At 55.3% G+C, this 21,473-nt stretch overlaps 2 protein-coding genes across 6 annotated transcripts in view; one reads left to right on the top strand and one right to left on the bottom strand.

Moving 5' to 3' along the window:
* Nucleotides 1–21,473, top strand: part of LHX4 (LIM homeobox 4) — a 47,017-nt gene that overhangs the window by 19,925 nt on the left and 5,619 nt on the right. The window contains exons 3-5 of the mRNA XM_032291239.1: nucleotides 14,774–14,976; nucleotides 19,452–19,606; nucleotides 19,916–20,087. Of these exons, the coding sequence (XP_032147130.1) occupies nucleotides 14,774–14,976; nucleotides 19,452–19,606; nucleotides 19,916–20,087 (530 nt within the window). The remainder of the gene's footprint in view (nucleotides 1–14,773; nucleotides 14,977–19,451; nucleotides 19,607–19,915; nucleotides 20,088–21,473) is intronic.
* ACBD6 (acyl-CoA binding domain containing 6) overlaps nucleotides 17,243–21,473 on the bottom strand; it is a 220,859-nt gene continuing 216,628 nt past the window's right edge. For 2 of the 5 annotated variants that reach the window (XR_004272771.1, XR_004272772.1), the window contains one exon: nucleotides 20,723–21,454. The gene's annotated coding sequence lies outside the window, so the exon portion shown is untranslated. Of the gene's footprint in view, nucleotides 21,455–21,473 lie in introns of all 5 variants that reach the window. The other 3 variants (XR_004272769.1, XR_004272770.1, XR_004272768.1) reach the window with 3 other exon arrangements.

Genomic DNA, 21,473 nt, shown 5'->3' with positions numbered 1-21,473 from the left:
TGTGTGTGTGTGTGTGTGTGTGTGCATGCACTTGCACACACATGTGCATTGTGTCCCCGGTGCACGTGTGAATATAATGTGTGTGTGAAGAGGGTGGCAGGGCCTGGTTTTGGGGCGGGTGAGCTGCCCTGTTTCTGTAATGAGGTGTGCACAGGTGTATGTGCCTGCACCTTTGGTGGCCGAGAGGCCACGCCCCCGCTTGCACATCTCCGGGCAGGGTAGGTGCTGGATGTCCCTGAGTCAGACCTCAGGACCCACAGGGTTTCTGGCTGGTCCAGCATGGCACCTCAGGGAAGCCTGTGGGGTATGAGCAAAGCCTGTCGGGACCACTGACCCAGGCTTCATCGCCAGAGGGCCCCCTTGCACCCCCAGACCTGGCTGGTCCCTCTACTCACTTCGCTGCAGTCCACAAGCCTCCCCACCAGGTGGGCCTGCCCCTGCCCTGTATATGCCACAGAGCCTGCTGGAGGCATGGGCACATCAGAGCCTCCTGCAGCGCTCCCTTCCAGTCCTGGCCTGCTGCCTTCCTTGGGCACCTGATGCCTAGCAAGCCGGGTGCCCCATTCCCAGGCATGTTTGAGGGGCTGCCGCCTCTACCCGTCGGCGCAGGCTGTTTCATCCTCCCAGAACGTTGCCCACCGTTCAGGGCTCCCGTCCTTCCAGGGTCCTCAGGGTCCAGCTCCGCAGCAGAGGGAGCCCCAGCCTGGCGGAGCCATCGCCTCCTGTCCTGCCCCTCTCCCAGGTGACCCAGCGAGGGCTGCTTAGGTTTGCTCATTTCTCCTGTGCCTGCTTTATCTTCCTTGTTGGCTTGAGGAAAAGGCCTGTTATGCATTTCTCTGTACCCTGTGTAAGCCCCTGGCTCTGAGCCTTGCCCATTGGCCATTGCTGGGTTTGATGCAACAAGTAAATTACCCAGTGAATTCCCACGAGCTTTGGTGACCAGTTTCTTCTGTATCTTGCAAGGCGTCTTTTGTGAGGGAGGCCCAGGCTGCTTGCGAATGCTCAGGCCCATCGTCTAGCCAGTTTAGTCCCTTGTTACCGACACTGCTCTGCTTCATGAAACGTCCCACTCTGAGGGCTGTGTCCTTCTGTGACACAGGGGAGCTGGCCACAGATTCAGTGCTGAGTTTGGGCCATTGACTCTGTGACGGGGTGCTGTGAGGAGGGGAGTTTGAAGCTGAAGTGATTGTCCCTGGAGGGCCAACCAAAGATGAAGAGCAGGCGGTTCCGAGTCCCCAGTGGGTGGGTTCACAGCCCCACGAAGCTCTTGGGGACCAGGGCTGTTTGGTACAGTCAGGCACAGCTGCAGCCTGCGTCCGAGCTACAGACGGAGGCAGCAAGCATTCCAGCATCTGCGTGACTCCACCTCCCATCCCCAGGGGTCTTGGGGCTGGCTGGCCACCTGAGGCTCGGTCAGCCTGTTCCTTACGCTGTGTCATTAGATGTTACCAGGCACCTCTTTCAGGGGGCATATGCGGACATGCACACGGTGGAGGGACAGCAAGGACAGAGAACGTGCTAGGGCAGGAGGGGGCAAGCCGTCCCTGGAACCCCAGTCCCTCCCTGGTCTCACCCTGGCAATAGAAGTGACATCTGCGGCCACCTTGTGAGAGGGACAGCAGGTGCCACATACTTGAATTCGCCCGTCAGACCTCAGGATGCTCTTAGCTGTGGGGTTCGGAAGACACCTGGTGAGAGCTACGAGAGTCCCTTTTTGATGGTCTTTGAAGAAAAAGAAAGAAAAGCCTTGCCCTTTTCTGGAGCATCCTCCTAGCCCTGTTCAGAGGCGGGGGCAGGGCTCATGGCTTCCCTGATTAGCACTGTGGTCCTACCTTCCTGGATCAATACATTAATCTCTTTGCTCATAACAAGGTAGAGGGCCACTTTGCACCAGTCCAGGGGCATCCTCCTGTCATACTCTACGTGAAGTTCTGCAGATCAAGACAGTGATGAGGAGAGTACCCCTTGGAGGTGGGTAGTACCTTGTAAGAGCTCAGAAGTGGAGGGAGGCTGCAGGTCTGGACGTGCCTCGCCTTCTGCCGGGGCATGTGGCGATCCTGGTAACTGGCAGCAGAGGGCGATCTTGCTGTGGACACAGACGAGGCAGAAGGATTGTGGGGAAGTTGTACTCTGTGTTTGTGGCATTTTTCTTTTGCGGCTGTTGAGCTCGATCTTGCTCAGTAACATTGACTGATTTTTGCTGTGGGTTGCTGTGTCTGCTTCATGTGTCCTTGGCTCTCCTTTCTCCAAATGAAGTAACATTCTGAGGCCAAGATGAAAGGCATGGAGTTGACTGAGCACAGTAGGTCTGCGATTCGTTCTGAGAGCCCACCCCTGGTGCCCAGGGTGTCCCAAGACCTGTTATAAACTGAATCCCAAGCTGTGGGGCCGTGACTCCTCGTGTCACGTTTGCTAAGCAGGTCCTCTCCAGACCACGTGTCCAGCAGGTCATGGGTCCCTCCCACATCTCAAAAAGACATGAGGAGGCCAGGTGCGGTGGCTCATGCCTATAATCCCAGCACTTTGGAGGCTAAGGCGGGCAGATCATGAGGTCAGGAGTTTGAGACCAGCCTGCCCAATATGGTCAAATCCCATCTCTACTAAAAATACAAAAATCAGCCAGGTGTGGTGGCGCGTGCCTGTAGTCCCAGCTACTCGACAGGCTGAGGCAGGAGAATCGCTTGAACCCAGGAGGCAGAGGTTGTGGTGAGCTGAGATCATGTTGCTGCACTCCAGCCTGGCGACAGACTGAGACTTTGTCTCAAAAAAAAAAAAAGGGATGAGGGCCGGGAGAGAATAGGTGTCTGGGAGCGGGGCTTGTGGATCCCCTAGCTGTCACAGGTGGGTCCTGGAAGGAGATCGGGCGGCTGCTTTCCTCTGGAGCACAGCACACACCAGCCAGGTCCTCTGCCCGCGGAGCTGTGTTCGAGTCCTGCTGTCGGCAGCCAGCTGGGGGCTCCTAGCCCAGTTTCCTGGCATCTCTGGGCGTCCATGTCCTCTTCACAGCACCTGTCTAAGAGACCTGGCACCCAGGAGCGTTTCTCAAAGGGAGTGATTTTATCAGCAGAGGGGTCTGGTGAACCCAGCAGGAGCACGGTTGAGCCCTGTGCCGTCTTTAGCTGTTTGCCAGCCCCGGTAACTAGGTCCTTCTCAGCCTCTTTCCCTCATCCGTGGAGAGCAGCTCACGCCAACCCACCGAGCTCGGAAGGCCACGTGTGTGACCGGCTGCGGCAGGAGGCTGGTGCTTTCTAAACACTGCCGGCTTTCAGGCCCTGCCGTGTGGCCCCTTGACCCGTGGCCTGGTAGGGCCAGGCTGTCAGCATTCCCTCAGGGCGGGGCCTGTGCTGGCCTCTCCCGGTGTCCCCTGTACCAGCCTTGAGAGGTTCCCGTGGAGATGGCTCTCGGCTGCCCGGAGCTCCTCAGATAGAGGTGGGGTAGCCTGGCCATGCGGAGCTCTGCGAAGATTTGAGAACAAACCATTATGGGGTGAAAAGAAACACAGCCGTGGACCTGACGTGAGGGCAATCCTCCACGGTTGACAGGTCAACGGCGAGCCTTCAAGGACAACCCAAGCTTGCAGGGGGCTTCGATCTGTACCCCCAGCCACTGGGGCTCCGTACTTCCATCTGCCTGTCAGAGGGCAGGTGAGGTGACTCTCGGGTGCTCTGAGGGTGCTGCCACTCCAGGAGGTTCCTGTCTAAAATGCCATGCTTCTCAGGGGTCTCCCTGCCCCTGCGGCCCTCATGAGGCAGGCAGGCAGGGATGGGTGCCCCTGGGACACCCCGATGGTGGGATGGAGGCTGCAGTATCACAGGAGAGCTGTGTGGCTGCTGGGCCAGGCCAAGAGCTGCCTCTGTTCCCTGCGGTGCCCCTCCCCCCAGCCGCCAGCCTGCAGGCCATGGGTGGGCTGTCCGCCAAGGGCAGGTAGGCAGCGTCATTGGAACCCGGGCACTGTTCCCATTATCCCCGCAGTCCAGAACAGCGCATTTCCGCCGGCCCGGCTGCAGGGTGGTTGTGCTGGCTGCGGACAGGGTTTCACAGGTGACCTCGTCCCAGTCCCTCTGGTGACCAGGGCCTCTGCTCCTCATCTGGCAGGGGGCAGCTGCCCACAGCACATCGGCTAATAGGGAAAAAGCAGGCTCGACCTCTCTGCGGGGTGGGCTTCATGGAGAGCGGGTGCGGGGTTTGAGTCCAGGCTTGGTGTGAACTTGGGCGATAGATCTCACCAGGCCTCACTTTCCCATGTCTAAAGGGTGAATAAAAATACCAACTTTTCTGAGTGACTATGAGGACTGAGTCAGAGGCAGCAAGGAAGTGCTGAGGCCACTCTTAGGAAGGTCGTGAGGGTCATCTGGACGGTGTCCCCACATAGGGAGGAGGCAGGAGGGCAGCAGGAGAGCCTGGGGCCAGGCTGGCAAGGCCGGGTCCTGAGGTCACTTGCCAGGCCGTGTCAGTGGTAGTGGTGGTCAGGGGACTGAACAGAGGCCCACCCCTCAGTGAGGAGCTGGCTGCATTTTCCTCACGGGATGCTGTCCCTCGCTGTGTGGTCCAGAGCTGTGGGCAGGAACCATAGCCCTCGGCACCCGCGTCACAGAGTGGGGCCAGCCCTGGCAGGAGGGGCCAGCTCGCGCCTGGGTGGCTTTCTGCTGCCTTGAGCTTTCCCGTGCCCTATTACCACAGGAAGAAGCAGATTCATTTCTGGGGTTGGTCATAGAGTCCTTGTGGAGCCAGACTTTTGCTGAGCCACTTATTATTTCTGATAAGCACACACCTGCCAGGCCATGCAGGCACACTTATGTGCACACACACACACATGTGTGCACACATGCACACAGTCACACATGTATGCACGCGTGCACATGCACACGCACACATGTGCACAAATACACACGCACGCATATGCACAAGCACACATGCACACATGCACACGCACGCATATGCACACGCACACGCACACATACGCACACGCGCACACATACACGCACACATACGCACACGCACATATGCACACGCACACGTGCACACATACACATGCACACGCGCATGCACACCTGCGTGCACACTATGCTCTAGCAGAATGCTTGAGGAATACATGGGTGGGTCTCTTTGATAAATGACTTTTCATAATTTCTGAATAGTTTGTAGTCTAATCTCCTCTCTAAGCAAATATGACCTTTTAAGGTAACGATCAGACGGTCCGGATGGTGGCTGTGCGGTGGACATTTGTAAGATTCAAACACACTGGTGGGCCCAGGCCCGCAGTCATTTGTGCCGGCCTGTAATCAAGGCAGAAGCAATTACTTAGCCCCGCAGCTCCCCCAGGGACGGAGGCCGTAAATCAGGAGGTGATGAGCCGGGGGAGGATCGTCTGCCCGCCCCAGAACCCGCAGTTCAGCCACAATCGCCTGGGCCACCCTCCCCGAGCGGGGCCTGGGGTGAGGGCCTCCTGGCGGCTGTGGAAGCCGCATCTCAGGGACTTTCTGGCTTAGAGGAATCTGTTTGGAATCACGTAGCTGCAAATTAGCCTGGGGATCGGATGCACCTGGGCTGTGGAAACGGGGTCCCCGGTGGGATCGGGGTGATGTGGGAGTGGACGCTGTGGGCAGCCCTCTCTTGGCCCAGCCACAGCACAGCAGCCAGTGGCAGCTGCCTTCCCTCCGCTGCTGAAGCTCGGCCTCCTCTCCTGACCCTCCTCGCCTGACCCTCCTCTCCTCACCCCTACCCTGGCCATTCAGGTGTCAAACCACAGGGTTTCCCCACTCCAAAAGGCCCTCTCTAGCCATTCCTGCAGCCTCTGTGCCTTAGGCCCCTGTCTTTGGGCCTCTGTACCACTGGAAGCTTCTCTAATTGTGGTCCTTCCCCTCCCGCCCTCCTCAGCCAGTCTGTCCCTTCCCGCCACCCGTCTGGTCACATTGCCCCTGTTGCCTCCTGGCTCGGCATTCAAGGGCCGATGACCTGGCTCAGCCTTATTCCCTGCTGGTCCTCTGGCCAGGGTCACTCCCCGGTCCCATCAGAGCCAGTGTCTAGTTTGTCACTGTGGTCCCTGGAGGCCTTTGTGTCTCTGTAAGCCCCACTCTGAGGAGAAGCCACGGGCTGCTGGGCTCTCTGTGGGCATGTGGAGACAGGTCAGCCTGGGGCCCTCTCTCCCACACACCCATTCCGCTGCCTGCGGGGATCTGCCATGCCCCGTTTGGAGAATGAGGCCCTCAGTCTTGAGGGACTTTGGGACTCAGACAATGGATGAGCGACCTGCAGGTACCCAGGGGGCTAAGAGCATAGGTGACAGTGTTTCTGTAGGTGTGGTCCATGCCACCACTGCACTGGGCCATCTGTGGTGTGGAAAGTGTGGGTTCTGGGCCCAGAAGTGGGAGTCCGGAGTTGCTCCTGTCTCAGTCAGCACCCCGGTGCGTCTCTCACACAGCGGAGCTTGGTCACAGCTGAGCTAGCAGCTTGGCAGAGGCTGATGGGCCTGTAGTGAGAAGGGCCGATGAGGGGCCGGGGGACGTGAGGGAGAGCGGGAAGGGTGACCTTGGACCAGGCGGCTGACTGCTCCAAGCCTGTGGCCGTCAGAGAGCAGGGAATAATCATTCCTACCTGCAAGGGCAGGTGTGCGGTGTGGATGAGATGCCGCGCTTGGAGTTGCCTGGTGCATATGAAATGCTCGATGCCTGTTTACAAAAACACAGCTGGTGCCCTGGACTCTTCTAGAAAGGATGCAGGTCCTGCATGTCCCGTTGCTTCTTCAGAAGCAAATCTGTCCCCAGTAGGGAGGGAGAGGACTTGAGGCCAAATGGAAGGGAGAGCTGGGCTCTGGCCCCTTCCGGCCCTGGATGCAGCTGTGTGATCTTGGGTAAGCCGCTGCTCACGTCTGGGGCCCCGTTTCCTGCTCTGTGAAATTAGGGCCTTGGACTCGGTCCCTGGTTTTAAAGCTTTTCCAGCAGCATTCGTCTGCACATGATAATACTGAATACCCTTTAAAAACGTTAGCTTAAAACCCCAATAAAAAGCAGCTTGCTGGGGGGCTGCTCCGGTGGGCTGGGGAGGCCCATGTGTGATTGTGTGCATGTGACATGGGACCGTGTCCCCAGTCCCCGAGGCTCTAAGATTCTCTGGTGTCAGGCCTTCTCCAAATAGGATCCCCGTCTGTGTCTGCAGAAGGCTGCCCATTCTGGGGCAGAACTTTATGTGCCCGTGACACGGCTGTGGCCTTAGAGTGGGCGGTGATATATGTTGGAAATATTGGTACATACAGTAACAGTAAATATCAGCAACTTTCCTGTCAAGTGTGGTGATAGATAAAAGAAATACATGTAGGGAAGTGTCAGCTGGGAAAAAAATATACGGCCAGCCGTAAATCACCACCAAGCAATTAAAGCAGAAAATCAAGTTGCGCAGTATTTTGTCCTCAGGGCGGTGCGCCGTTCAGTGGCAGCTCCACACGCGGGAGGCTGACGTGGGGCCTGGGCTGGTCCCCACCGACTGCCTTCAATAGCCAAGAGTAAGGGAGACATCCCAGAGGAGAGGCACTGAGTTCAAATCCCAGCCCCATCGTCCGTCTGTGAGGTCTGGGCAGTCACCCTCTCTGAATGTCAGTATCCTCATACCTAGATAAGAACAGGTCTTCATGCGTTCCGCAGGAACGGACCGCTCAGTGACTTATGCATCAGACATGCGCTGAGCACGTCTCCCGGGCCAGGCCCTGCTCCGGGCACTGGATTCGGCAGTGAACAAGACAGATAAAGACCCTGCTGTTGTGGAACTTGCCCTCTAGATGGGGGAAAGACGGTCAGCAAGCGATAAATGCACAGCGCGTCTACTGAGATGATTGCTGTGAAGCAGGGTCGGAAGAGCTGAAGGGAGGGGTCCGGGGGTGTCCTCCTGAGCAGGTGACATTTCAGGGGGCCACTGCAGGAAATGCAGGTTCCTGGGGAGAGAGTGTGCCAGCAGGGACGCAGTGCCAGGGTGCCAGGAGGAGGCGGCGTGGAGTGAGCACTGGAGTGGGGAGGGGGCAAGGCGATGGGGCTGGGGGCCATAGTGCCGTGGAGGCCCTTAGGGGGCCTGTGGCTTTGAAACTGAGTGAGGTGGAAGCCACTGGCAGGTTTGGGCAGGGGAGTGAGGGGAGAGGGTGTGACTTAGACCCACTGTGGCGACCCCATACAGACGCCGTGTGGGGGCACGGGCGGAAGCCAGGAGACTGTTAGGAGGAGGCTGCAGGTGCCGGGCGACGGCAGCCGGAGCTGGGGAGGGTGTTGTGGGTGTGAGAAGTGGCCCAACATGATAGAATTTTGAGTAGATGCTGAGCGTGGTAGTTCACTTCTGTTGTCCCAGCTGCGCAGGAGGCTGAAGCGGGAGGCTCTCTTGAGTCCAGGAATTGGAGCTTGCAGTGAGCTGTGACTGCACCGCTGTTCTCTAGCCCAGGCAACAGAGCGACACCCTGTCTCCAAATAATAATAAACAGTAACTATTAGTGTTAAGTAGAGTCAACAGGTTTTGCTGACAGATCAGAGGGTGTTTTGGCCTGAGGCGTGGGAAGAATGCCTGAGATGGGAGGGGCTGTGGGAGGAGCGGATGGCGGGGTGGGGGACAGTGGCAGTGCGGCCATGGGGCAGGTGCCGGGGCAGTGGGCTGAGGGCTGGGGTGAGGGTCAGATGAGATCATGGGAACAGGGCTCGCTCTGCGCAGGACCCAGGTTGCTGCTAAGAGGACGGCAGCTGCCCTTATCGCCGGCGTCTCAGTGACCCACTTGTGGTACGGCATGGGGGTTTGCTCAGAGGTTGGAACTTATCAGGAATGTGCCAGAAAGCCAGGGTATAGGATTTATGGGCCCCTGGTTCTAGAAGGCTCGATGCCTGCAGGGCCTGCCTGCTGCCACCTTTCTACAGGGTCCAGACCCTCAAGCTTGTCCTGCCCCGATGAGCGGCCCAGCCAGGCTGTCGGGAGCAGCAGGGGTGGACAGACCAACAGCAGCAGGAGCTCAGGCAGAGCTCAGGTGCAGAGGCTGAGGCCTGGTCCTCTCCTGGGGCCAAGAGTGGCCCCTGAGAATCGGCCAAGAAGCCTCAGTTCTTCCCTGCCCGCACCTGGGCCAGCTGGCAGATGTGGCTGGTGGGCAGTGGGCCAGTTAGGCATGTTGGGGTTAACACGCCAGGGGGCGAGGGCTGCCCCGGCCACCCCAGCACTGTAGGGCTGGGAGCCTCATGCTCGGGAGCTTAGAGCTTCGTGAGGGGGAAGGGCCCTCTCCTCGAGCTCCAGTCTAGGTCAGGGCACCAAGGCCGAGTTTGCCCCCTTGATGCCCACCAGATGCCCACTGTGTTGTGTCAGAAGCACCAACTGCAAAACCCCAGTTCTCTTGCTTGTTGCCCATGGGAGCTGCGAGTTGGCACCTTGCCTCTCTGAGCCCTGGTTCTCATCTGTTAAAAGGTGTCACAGTGCCCACCTTTCAGGCTGGGGGCTCAGGAGACAGTCATGGAAGCAGTTTGATGGCAACAGCAAGTGGGATAGAAATTCTCGTGCTTGAGTGAACCATGGGCCTCATTTCAACCTGGGACTTAATGTGCTTCTTAGAAAAGCTTCTGGCCAGGCGCGGTGGCTCACACCTGTAATTCCAGTGCTTTGGGGGCCAAGGTGGGAGGATCGCTTGAGACCAGGAATTCGAGGCCAGCCGCAGCAACATAGCAAAACCTAATCACTACAAAAAATGTTTTAAAACATGAGCTGGGCACGGTGATGTGTGCCTGTGATCCTAGCCGCTCAGGAGGCTGAGGTGGGAAGACTGTGGGCGCTCAAGTGCAGTGAGCGATGATTGTGGCGCTGCACTCCAGCCTGGGCGACCGAGTGAGATCCCCTCAGCCCTGAAAAAGAAAACAGCTGAAAACGGCGTCTCTGCTCTGAGATGCACAGCTGCCGGCCTGGACTGAAATATACCTCAGGCTGAGATCTGGAGTGGCATAGCAGGTGAGTTGATCTCCTGCAGGAAGGTGGAGCTTTTCCATATCAGCTTAACCACACTGCCAGTCCAGCCTTTTTTTCTTTTTTTTTTTTTTTTTTTTTTGGGGTGGAGTCACGCTGTGTCACCCAGGCAGGAATGCAGTGTTGCAAACTTGGCTCACTGCAACTTTGCCTCCTGGGTTCAAGCAATACTCCCGGCTCAGCTTCCCGAGTAGCTGGGATTACAGGCCTGCACCTCCGTGCCCGGCTAATTCTATATTTTTAGTAGAGACAGGTTTTCTCCATGTTGGTCAGGCTGGTCTTGAACTTCCGACCTCAGGTGATCTGCTCACCTCGGCCTCCCGAAGTGCTGGGATTACAGGTGTGAGCCACCGCGCCCAGCTACCTCCAGTCCATTCTTAAGGAACTGCTGACCAGGACTGATGATGCATTTCAGCTTTGAGCTTTTGGGGGTTATTCTACCAACAAACAGTCTATTGGGAAGAAAACAGTCCCAGGAATGAACAGATCAGAATGCTCACACCAGTTGATCTTTTTCTAACAATGAGCATGCAGGCAGCCGAAGCTGGTGTGTTTCTAGATGGCTCTTCTAACCAAACTAATCTTTCACTGTTGACAAGTGAGGCAAGGTTGCACTGGACCAAAGGCCGAGGCTGGGCCATCTCGCGTTCCTTTTATTCCCTGTTCTGCCCTGGGTCTGCCTCGAACGTGAGGGAGGAGAGTCTCCGGTGCCAGCTGCTGTGGCAGTGCCCTTCATCCAGGGCAGCTGAAGGAGTCTTGGACCCTTTCTTTCTCTGGGATCCCTGCCCAGCACCTTCCTACAGAGATGACTTTAAAATTGGGGGGAGGAGGGGAAGGGAAGAGCAATGCGCCATTCTGAGGAGTCTGGCATCCCTGAGCCCTCCTTCCCTGCTGGGTGCCACCTGTCCTCACTGCCCCCTTTTCTCAGTCATGCTCGTCAGCTCTGGCTCCTGTCCAAGCACCTGAACAGAGGACTAAAACCTCCACTGCAGGCTGGTTGTAGGTTTGATTTATGGAAGAATCTTGTACAGCACTGCTAATGGAAATTTCAGATTTTTCCCTCTAGGACAAACACCAAAAAATATCCTGTGATTTCTACCCATTTCCTGAGGCCTGTGGAAATAAAACTTAATGTACTTAGACAAAAAATAGAATAAAGTTAATACCAAACTGGAGAGAAAAAAAAAAGAAAAAAAAGGGCTGCCATCACGGAGAGCCAAGCCTCCCCCGACTACTCAGGCACGTTTTAAGAAGCCGTTCGTTCGTTCATTCATTCATTGGGTCTTTGTGGCTTGCCTACTATGTGCTGGGCAGAGATAAGAGAATTTCCAGGGGTGCTGGTCAGTGGAGGAAAATGAGATAAGCCATTAGCAAGTCCTTCCTTGCATTTCCTCTGTGGTTTTGGAGCAGCTCCAGCCACTCTCCCCGGGGGACTGGTTGTCCCCAGAGGCCTGGCCAGGCAGGACTGGGCAGCAGGCTTGTCTTTCTGAAGGGTGAGGCCAGTGCCCTCGACGTCCCTGCATGGGTGCCTGGTGATCGGTGTTAAGGGGTGCTGCCTGGAAAAGTCCTCGGGATCCTTCTTCTTGGCTGGAGTCCAGCCCTTCCCTCTTCACCCCGGCATCCTTCACATTTGGTCCAGTTAGTTAGACTGCTGGTTCTCTGTGTCGCAGCCAGGTTCACAGTTTGACCTCGCGTGGGGCCAGGGAATTCTAGCCATGACCGTGTGTCTCATTATTGCCTGTCTCAGGACAAGTCATGTGACCTGCTAGGCCTCGGCCTTCTCACCTGTGACTGTGGCTGTTCTAGGATCTGGGAATGGGGACAGTGGCTCCATCACAGACACATGCCTGTAGGATGCCCTTTATTCTAGATCCACTGGCTCTGACTGGAGATGGGGTGGAGGGTGTCCTGCAGGGCTGGGCTGGCCAGGGGAGCCCTGTGGGCTAAGGGGGTGCATGTGGCTCCCTCGGCGAGGGTCCTGCTGGCTGTGCTCCAGGGGAAAAGGTAACGAGGAGCCACTTCCACTTCCCTTCGGTATAATCCCACAATCAGGAAAATTGCTTCAATTGCTAAAAAACGCTGGTGAGGAAGTCCATTTATTTTTCATTTTTCTCGTGCACTTGCCACCCTCGTGCATGAATCACTGTCGGTATGTAGATTAAATTTATACCCCCGTTATCTTTCATGTCTCTGGTGCGCTGGTGTCAGCTGGGCCTCCGGTGACTGAAAGCCCCTGCCTGCTTTTTAGTGGGAGACAGGGTGGCTCCTATGGAGGAGGCTGCTGAAGAGTCTCCCCTCTGTTCCGGGGTCTCCCTTCACCCTCCTCTCCTTGGATCTCTGATTAGGATACATCCTCTAGATTTAGGTGGTTTATGGGGAGGGTTTGCAACAAGCATGATGAAGGCCTTGTTTCATTTTAATTAATGAATTAATTTAGAGACAGGGTCTCGCTCTGCTGCCCAGGCTGGAATGCAGTGGCACGATCTCGGCTCACTGCAGCCTCAACCTCCCTGGGCTCAGGTGATCCTCTCATCTCAGCCTCCCGGGTAGCTGGGACTACAGATGCATACCACCACACCCAGCTAATGTTTTGTATTTTTTTTTGTGGAGGCAGGGTTTCACCGTATTGCTCAGGCTGGGCTCAAGTGATCCTCCTGCCTCAGTCTCCCAAAGTGCTGGGATTACAGGAGTGAGCCACCACGCCCGGTGCCTTGTTTTAGTACCTGCTTTGTAAATTGGCCAGGATTCAATATTAAATGTATAGGCCTTCTGAAAACACTCTCTAGTAACACACATGTAGGCTCTCTTTGTTACACACACACACACACACACACACACACACACACACACACACACACACACACACGGTAGAGCTGGGCGCCTGGCAGCCTTCCTCTTTGATCCAGGTGACATGGTTACACAGCAGTCATGGAGGATCTGGTTCTCACCTGTGTTCTGGGATGTCCAGAACCATCCACAGCCAACTTTGTGCTTTGTTCTGTGTCCTCAGATTCAGCCATCTCTGTGCACGTCCTCTGAAAGTACGGTGCTTTATCTCCTGATCTATTTATTCAACAAATACTAACTCTACTTTCCTGGGTCCTGGATCCCTTTGAGAATCTGATGAAAGCTGAGGTCCCCTCCTGAGGCACAATTTTGAACAGCTTAGCAGGTGGTTCACAGGTTTATCCCGACCCTCAGGCAGAGAACTCCAAAGAACTGAAAACCGAGAGGCATTTCAGGAATTCAGAAGCCTGGGGTCCTCCTTAGCCATGTCTCGACCCCTGATACCCCAATACCCTTCTTATATCTATCTCAGAAGAGCATCCCCTGAACCACACCCTAGGCACTTCCAGGGTTACCCATGCAGACTTAGAGAACCCCACTTCTCTCTGGGATGCCATGTCCCTGGTGGGGGGGTGTCTCAGGCCGCAGCTGGCCATGCCTGTTACGGGCCCCTGTAGCCCCCTCAGCAGGTATCATTACTGCGTAAGAGACCCATCATTCTGCATTAATCTGGGATCCATCATGATAGCCATGACCATAATTAATTTATTTGGTATTAATGTGGATGAAATATGTACTGTCCTTTCAGGGGAAATCAGGCTGCCTTATAAGCATTAGTTAAAAGGACCATTAAAATCAAACCTTCCCCAGATCCATTAGGCGAAGTCTTTCATCCTGAAGAAGATAAAGTTCTGCTGTGTGAAATGTCATGAATAATTAGGTTGATTGCTGTTTTAAACTCTGCCCTTGCTTCCCCAATGCCTCCCGCCTCCCTCCTGAAGCGGGGAAGGCTCACCTGTAGCCAGGCACCCTCTGTCACTGTCCCTGTCTGTGCTAGCCCCCAAGTTTCCCTCGTCTCCTATGACCACTGGTGTGCCTCTGTTTCTCTCTATGACCAGCATGGGGAAAGGGAGTAGAAACAATGCCACTGGACGATACTTTCAATGTGTCAATTTCTCCTTCCTTCCTGGCCTTGGCAGGGGGTGGCAGTGGGTGGCTTCCTTGGGAGAAGCTGCCTTGGTGGCAGCTGGTGGCTCCTCTTGCCTTGGTGCTGTTCTGGAAAGGTGCAGAGGTCTGCAAGGAGAGGTCTGAAGCCACATTTTCCAAACTGCAGTCTGCAGACTCCTTGCCCCGAATGCTGTAGGGGCTGACAAGTGCAGCTTCCGGGGTCTTCCCCAAACCACTGTGCCCAGGGGAGGGAGGCAGGCATGGAGGGCTTTTGTGTGTGCAGGATGGAGGTGAGGGGAGAGATGGAGGCAAAGGAGGGAGAACAGCTGTTAAAGGGAGCCTTGCTATGCTGACAAAATGTTTTCTCTGGAGCGTGCTGTTCCCTGGCCAGGCAGGGCTTCCTCCCTAGGAGTGTGTGAGGTGTTGCTGGGTGCTTTCTACACGTCTGTGGCACACAGTTCCCTGTGAGGATGTCCTCTGGGATCAACCGTAAGGGTGAGGAAGCCGGGAGGTGGAGGGGAGACAGCCTGCTTTGAGGGACTTAGAAAGTCCACCGGCTGCCCCTGCGAATTGAGGGGTGTTGAGCAGCTGGAACCTGGGGGTATCAGCTTTGGAAAAGGTGCCGAAGGGAGTCTCTAGTTCTCATCAGCCCCTTTGGTGGTTGAGAGTCCTGGGTACAAAGCAGTGAAGCTAGAGGGAGGCAGAGTGGACTAGACAGTAAGCTCTGGGTGGCTGGGGGGTTATGCCCATCGATTCTCAGAGTGGCAGGGTAGGAGGGAGGCTGCTCCAGGAAGTTGGGGGAAGCCAGATCCCCTGCCTTGTGTGCCCTAATCCTTTCCTGCTGCCCTGACAGGCGCTTCGGCACGAAATGCACGGCCTGCCAGCAGGGTATCCCCCCGACCCAGGTGGTCCGCAAGGCCCAGGACTTTGTCTACCACCTGCACTGCTTTGCTTGCATCATCTGTACCCGGCAGCTGGCCACAGGGGACGAGTTCTACCTCATGGAGGACGGGCGGCTGGTGTGCAAGGAAGACTACGAGACGGCCAAGCAGAACGGTAAGCAGCGTGGCCCCCACAATCCCCCTCCAGGCCTCTGGGCTGTGGCCTCTGCCTGAGGCGCCCTTCTCGTGGTGTCCCACCTGCCCAGCCCTCGGAGTCCTACTCTTGCACTGCCGCCTCTGAGCAGCAGCCCGGATCTCCACGATGAGCTAATGCTGAACACCTCCCGGGACATTAGTGCTCGCTGGCTTCATGGAAGTGTTCATCAAGTGGTGGTTCTGAGAGCCTGCCTGTTTCCGTGGTGGGCTCAGAAGCAGCCAAGGACCTGGTTGTCACCATCACGGCAGCCCCCTTCCCTGGGCCAGGGCTGGGGTGCTGAGGGGTGACTGGGAGCTTGGTCTGCAGTGGACACGTGGGGCTGCCGCTTAGTTCTGCATATGAGAGTGCACAGGGACCTCTCAGCAACTCCCTGCCCCAAAGGGCCTTGGTGAGAGCCTAGCACTGGCTTCCGCATTCTTCACACGTCTGGTATTTCAGTGAATTGTATTCTGTTCCCCGCTCAGGCTGTGGGCTCTTCCAGGGCAGGGGCTCCTGGTGTTTCTGCAGCAAGTGCCCAGCGAGTCTGCTAGGTGAAGGGGAAGGACACATGCCAGATTCAGGGAGGCTCCATCTCAGCAACATAGCTCCCCCCACCGCCTTCACAACCGCTCCAGGGCCCCTGTCCGTGGTGGCAGCAGGAGCTCTGCGCGGTGATGGCTGAAGTCAGGCCCCACGTTTAGCAGCCATACCTGGAAAGGCCTGGCTTGGCCCAGCAGCAGCGGCTCTCACCCTGCACACCATGCTTTTGCGCAGCCCGGGGGCTTTCCAGGATAGGGCCCAGACCGACACATTCCCCATGCTCCCCTCACAAGGCTAAGCCCGACACTTACTCCTGCAGCCCTACCTCTGGCTTCTCACTCCGAGCTGTGCCCACAGGCCCGGGGGGTCAGGCCCTGGCTCTGAATTTGGATTTGGCCAAACCTAACCTGATAGACGCATGAACACACAAAACATCCAGGTCCTTTGCCTTTGACTAGAATTTTGATCAGCTCAGGGTGTTATTGTGCAATATGGCTCTTGTTGGTAGCTCTGGGCTTGATGAGAGAGGAAAAAAATCAGCAACAATTTCATGTATCTCCTTCTAGATCTTTTCTGGACCCGTACACGTGTATTATACAGATCTGATCAATACGTGGAGTAATTAGTTTTTTGTTCAATGAACACAGTATAAAACATAAGGGGGCTGTGATGGTGAGGAAGCAGAGGGGACTCATAAGGGCCCTTTAGGTGAGCCAGCTGGAGCTGGGCTTGGCTTCTGTCCATGGCAGGAGGGTGTAGGGCTTCCTGTCTCTCTGAGGACCTCCCCTACCCCCCGCACCTACAGCTCTGAGCTTTCAGATTGGAGAGAGGCCTTTGACCTCCTTCCTCCAGAGACCTGGGGCCTCTGTAGACCCATCCCAAGGCTCTTCGCCTGAATGTACTAATCTGCTCTGGTGTCTTAAAACTCACTCCATGCTAGTGCCTTGGAGTCAGCTGTGATGTCATTGAAGATTAGGGTGGTTTGTCAGGGATGAACCACCACAGCAGGTGGACTCTGAGATACCAAGACACCTTTGGAAGTCTGGTGCCGTTCACTAGAGATACTAATACGGCATGAACTGGCTGAGCCTCGGCTTCTCAGCTCTATGGGGAAATCATAGCATCTGCCAAATAGGGCTGTTTCCTGAGGTTTATATAGGATGAGGCTTGTGAAATGGGACGTCAAGTAAGAGTGAGACCAACGTGGAAGAGAAGTGTAAACAGGAAAGCGAGGTGCACTTGAGGTTTTAAGCAGACGAAGGTTATACAGTGTCTCTGGCCTGTTCCCCAGGTCCTTCCCCCCGACCCACCACTACTGTCAGCGAGGCAGGGCTCTCCATCCTCGGCAATCAGTGGCCCTCGGAGCAGCAGGGGACCTGTCCACTGCAGAATGTGTGGCTGTCTTTTCAGGTTGTTTTAATTCCTCCTTGCTACTCTCCACCCTCCTTCAGGCTTATAGTTCCCTCCCGTTAGCTAAACCAAGGACCTAATGGCAGTTAGTTGCACCTTAGTGTGAATGATTTTGTTCACTTGTTCCATCTCCCTGGATATTTGCATTTTCAATATAATGAGGTTGTGTTTTATGCCAGGGACAAGTTCTAGGAGACCCTGCATCATTCAAAACTAACATATTTTAAGACTAATTTTCCCATAGGAATTAATGTAGAGTGTGTGTGGGGGGTGGTACATTCTGAGAGCACATAAATCCATAACCAGTGAAGTGTATCTTTACCTTAATGCCACTTGTTATTTTCGCAGCATTATCTTGAATACCTTGCAGAACGCTCTCTCCTAAATTAACAGCCCCGGGTATCGTGGTCTCGCTTGGCCTTCCTCAGAGTGTTTTATCACATTTAACTTCCGTACCAAAGTTATTGATTTTTGGGTACATTTTTCAGCACGAGCACTGCCACTGCTACTTAATGAATACTTGGATGACATTGTTATAGGATATAAAAAAGATTTTAAATTATAATAACAGTGAATGTTAAAATAACAGCATATTAGTCCCCATCATTGCAAGAAGAAAGTCCCGTGCGTGTGAGCAGCAGTGCAGAACCAACAGGCCACCACCCAGGATGATGGGTATATCCCAGTGGCGCTGTCATCCGGCTGTGGCAAAAAATTTGTGATTCCCCAGGCCAAGCTATTTTGAAATTGATTCTCAAGGAATGAAAACATTTTTGGTGATTGCATTATTTCACATATTCTATATGAGGACTATATAGGGCACAATTTCCCATTTGCATAATTCAAAGCTGCATCAGATGCTCCTGTCTAGACTCTACCAACATGCACAGAAGGGACTGACTCCTCAGAATGAAAAGGAAGGAATTTTGGAGGTTTCCCTTTGTCTTTTGGACTGACTCTCTGAGTAGTGTGGTCTCTGTGGCAGGAGCTCCAGAATCCCTTCCCTTCAGGTCCAGGGCTTCAGGGAGGGAGTTGGGCCACAGCAGTTCCAGGAGGAGTGACCACGCGAGAAAACAGCCCGAGAAGGGAAGGCACGGGGCACGTCCCCTCACCGTGTGCGCGCATGTCCTGGGCACACAGCTGCTTCACTCCTTTAGTGCCTGCCAAGACCAGGGCAGGCCGTGTTGTACCCTGGGCTTCCAAGGGGAGGTGTGTTCCTGGCCCAAGTCACTCACTCAGCAAGAACATTGAAGCCAGGTCTGCTGACGCCAGGGAGAGCCCTGTCGACGGTGAGGACCGAATGCATAGAAAGTCCTTAGTCAACACCAGTACATGGTAGGTGCTAACACATCGGCTGTTACTGTTCCTCAGAGAGGGATTTCTTGAATGGAAAGAACAGAGCAGAGGCAGGGAGGAAGTCAGGAATGTCACAGAGACACTAAGGGACATACAGGTGAGCAGGCAGAGAGCAGAGCGGCCCAAGCCAGCTGCCGACTCTATTCTTTGTGTGCTCCAGGGGCACCGTGCAGAGAGCTGGGTGCGGGGAGAAGAAACAAACCTTTCCACTTACCTGTGCCACCGGACACACCCGTGCCACCGGACACACCCGCACTTCTCTCTGCCTGACGCGAAATGGAACCAACCAGACTTTAACAGGAACTTGAGCTTTTTGCTCAAATTCTGTTGAGCACTTTGTGTTGATCAGTGTGTTGCCCTGCACGTTCTTTAGATCAGTGTTTTCCAAAAAATTTTGACGATTCACAGTAAAAACACTCACTGTACGTTCCATCTCAGTATACACATTCATACACTAAAAAGTAAACAAGGTTCATGAAGCGATCCTGCTATTCTATTATTTTCTTCTTCTCTTCATCTGAGTTCCTCTTTTAGTTTTGATCCACTAAGTTGACTTTACAGTCCACGAGTGGGTTCTCACCCATAGTTTAGAAACCTGCTTAGACACTACTAGGTGTGCGAACTCATCCCTGGCTGTGAGCCCAGTGACGCCAGAGCAAAGGCACGCGGCTGTGGGGAAATGGGAGACGGCTGTGGGGAAATGGGAGACTCCTGATGAGACAGAGGGGAGGGCTTCCGGGTGGCTTTGAACGCAGATTTCACCCTGGCTGTTCCCCTTCACAGCTCTGGCAATATCTCACAAGGATGTGCGAGCAGAGTGTTTGTCATGGCAGGGACATGTGTGGAAGTGGGTACATTCATTCAATCTGATGGGACTTCTGTGCAGCTGGGCTGGCATGGGAGGGGAGAGGCAGGGAGCTGAGCAGAGAGAGGACTGTGGTCTTCTCTTTTCAGTGGCTTGGGAAGGCCTGTGGTGCAGGAGTCGCTGCCGCGGGAGTGGGGAACCTCTCCACTCTGTCCCCTGTGCCTCCCACTGCCCTGCCTACAGCAGGCAGGCTCAGGTGCAGAAAGGAAGGAAGGAGGGTGGGGAACGAGGCGTAGCTGCTGCAGATAGGCTGAACCTAGTAAGCAGTGGTTTTTCCATGCAGATGACTCAGAGGCTGGAGCTAAGCGGCCGCGGACCACCATCACAGCCAAGCAGCTGGAGACATTAAAGAATGCATACAAGAACTCCCCCAAGCCTGCCCGGCACGTGAGAGAGCAGCTGTCCTCAGAGACAGGCCTGGACATGAGGGTCGTACAGGTGAGATGCCAGCACTCCCGTGCCCTCGGGGGATCCCAGGCCTGGGACAGGGGTGGAAGGTGTCCTAGGCAGGGAGCATGAGTGACATCACCTCACTGGTGGTTGGGCTCAGGGCCACAACCCCAGGACTTTTGCCAGAACTGAAGGCAGAGTTCTGAGGCCAGGGAGAAGGGGTCGGGACGCATTGTACTACCAGACCGGTGCTCCATTCTGGCTTCAGTCCACTTCCAGCCGCCCACCTTGGGGGTCCTGGGGGCTTTGGATTCATGGTGGACCCCCCCGAGCATGTCCCTTGTGCTTGTGTGGCAGGTTTGGTTTCAGAACAGAAGGGCCAAAGAGAAACGCCTGAAGAAGGACGCGGGGCGGCACCGCTGGGGGCAGTTCTATAAGAGCGTCAAGAGGAGCCGGGGAGGCAGCAAGCAGGAGAAGGAGAGCTCTGCAGAGGACTGTGGGGTTAGTGACAGTGAGCTGAGCTTCCGAGGTGAGCAGGGCTGGAGGGGCCAGGCCGAGGCCTTAGGAACGTCCCCTGGGAATCCGTAATCCCTGGCACTCAGGAGGGATCTTTCTTGAGGCCTTGGCAACTCCCTCCTGAACACGGGCTTTTCCTCAAGAATTGCAGTGAAGGTGGGGGGGAAATGGTAGTGGCCCTTTACCACGTGACAGGAGTAGGAAACAAGATTGCTGAGGTCTGGACTGGAAGCTGGGACTGGGCCAGGCCCTGTTCTGTGGCCCCACGACCTCCCCCTAATCAGCCCACACAGCTGTGAACAGATGACCTGGTCCCAGCCTTGTGCCCCTAGCCCCTTTCCTGCCTCTTCCCCTTTGCTGGGACACTGGCCTACTCCCAAAGTCCCCTAGAGCCAGCCATTCCTCCAGTCCGGGTAGTGGGGAGGACACGCTCCACAGGCCCTTTTTCCTGGGAAATCAGAGTTGTGAGTGCATGTGAGATGGGGAACTGGCTTCACTTCGGAAACCCCTTCCCCCACCACTCACTTCATCCGGTCCCTGCACACAAGCTTTGCAGCATGCGCTATATTCAAATTCGTGCATCAGCAAAATTACAAATTACTGCGTGTTGTGAATCCTCAGGTTGTTTGCAAAGAATAAGTGTTCTCAGTTACTGAGTTCTCAGATGTGGAAGGTCTTCTGCCGGGGTTGGGTGGGGGGAAGGGAAGAGTACCGAACTGGCAATCAGAGACCTGCTTTCCAGTGCGGCTCTGTCAAATCTATCACTTCTCTTGAGCCCCATTCCCATGGGGAATACCACATCTTTGCCCATCTCACTGCGTAGCAGGGATCGATGAACACAACTGACTGTGGATGTGCTTGGGGAAAGCGTGGCACGTCTGTATACCTGGAAGGCCTGATTGTTCCTACAGGGAGCCTGTGGCTCCTGCAGAGGCCTGGTCATATGACAGGTATGGGCAAAAGGCTGACTCATGGCCCTTTGACAGCGGAGCCTTTGCCTTCCTGTTCCCTTTAAAGAGCATGAGCTTCCCCCAGCATTCCTTTTCATGAGGGGAACAGGGGCAGGCCTCAGAAGGGATACGGTGTTGAAGCCTAGACTGGGGAGGCCTTATTTAAGGATTGGTGCATTAGGCCCAGGTGGAAATAGAAAAAAGAAGTTTGTGGGACAGAGGATGGAACAAGTTGCTTGCCAGGACCATGATACCCTGGGAGGACAGTAGTTCACCCCAGAGGTCAGCTGAGGCCTAGAGGTCAGCCTCCTCTCAGAACACCGAGCTGTGGGGCCCTGGGGAGAGCTCATGGGTCTAATGCTCACCTTCTAGGCTTCTCGGCGGGATGTGGAAAGCCACTTAATCTCATCTGGGCTGCTGAAGTCACCACCTAGAACATACAGGATTGT

Source organism: Sapajus apella, unplaced genomic scaffold (assembly GCF_009761245.1).
Source record: "Sapajus apella isolate SASKATOON/1434 unplaced genomic scaffold, GSC_monkey_1.0 scaffold25, whole genome shotgun sequence".
In the NCBI taxonomy this organism is placed as follows: domain Eukaryota; kingdom Metazoa; phylum Chordata; class Mammalia; order Primates; family Cebidae; genus Sapajus; species Sapajus apella.
The sequence above is the reverse complement of the archived record's forward strand: the minus strand, read 5'-3'. Positions and strand labels throughout refer to the sequence as shown.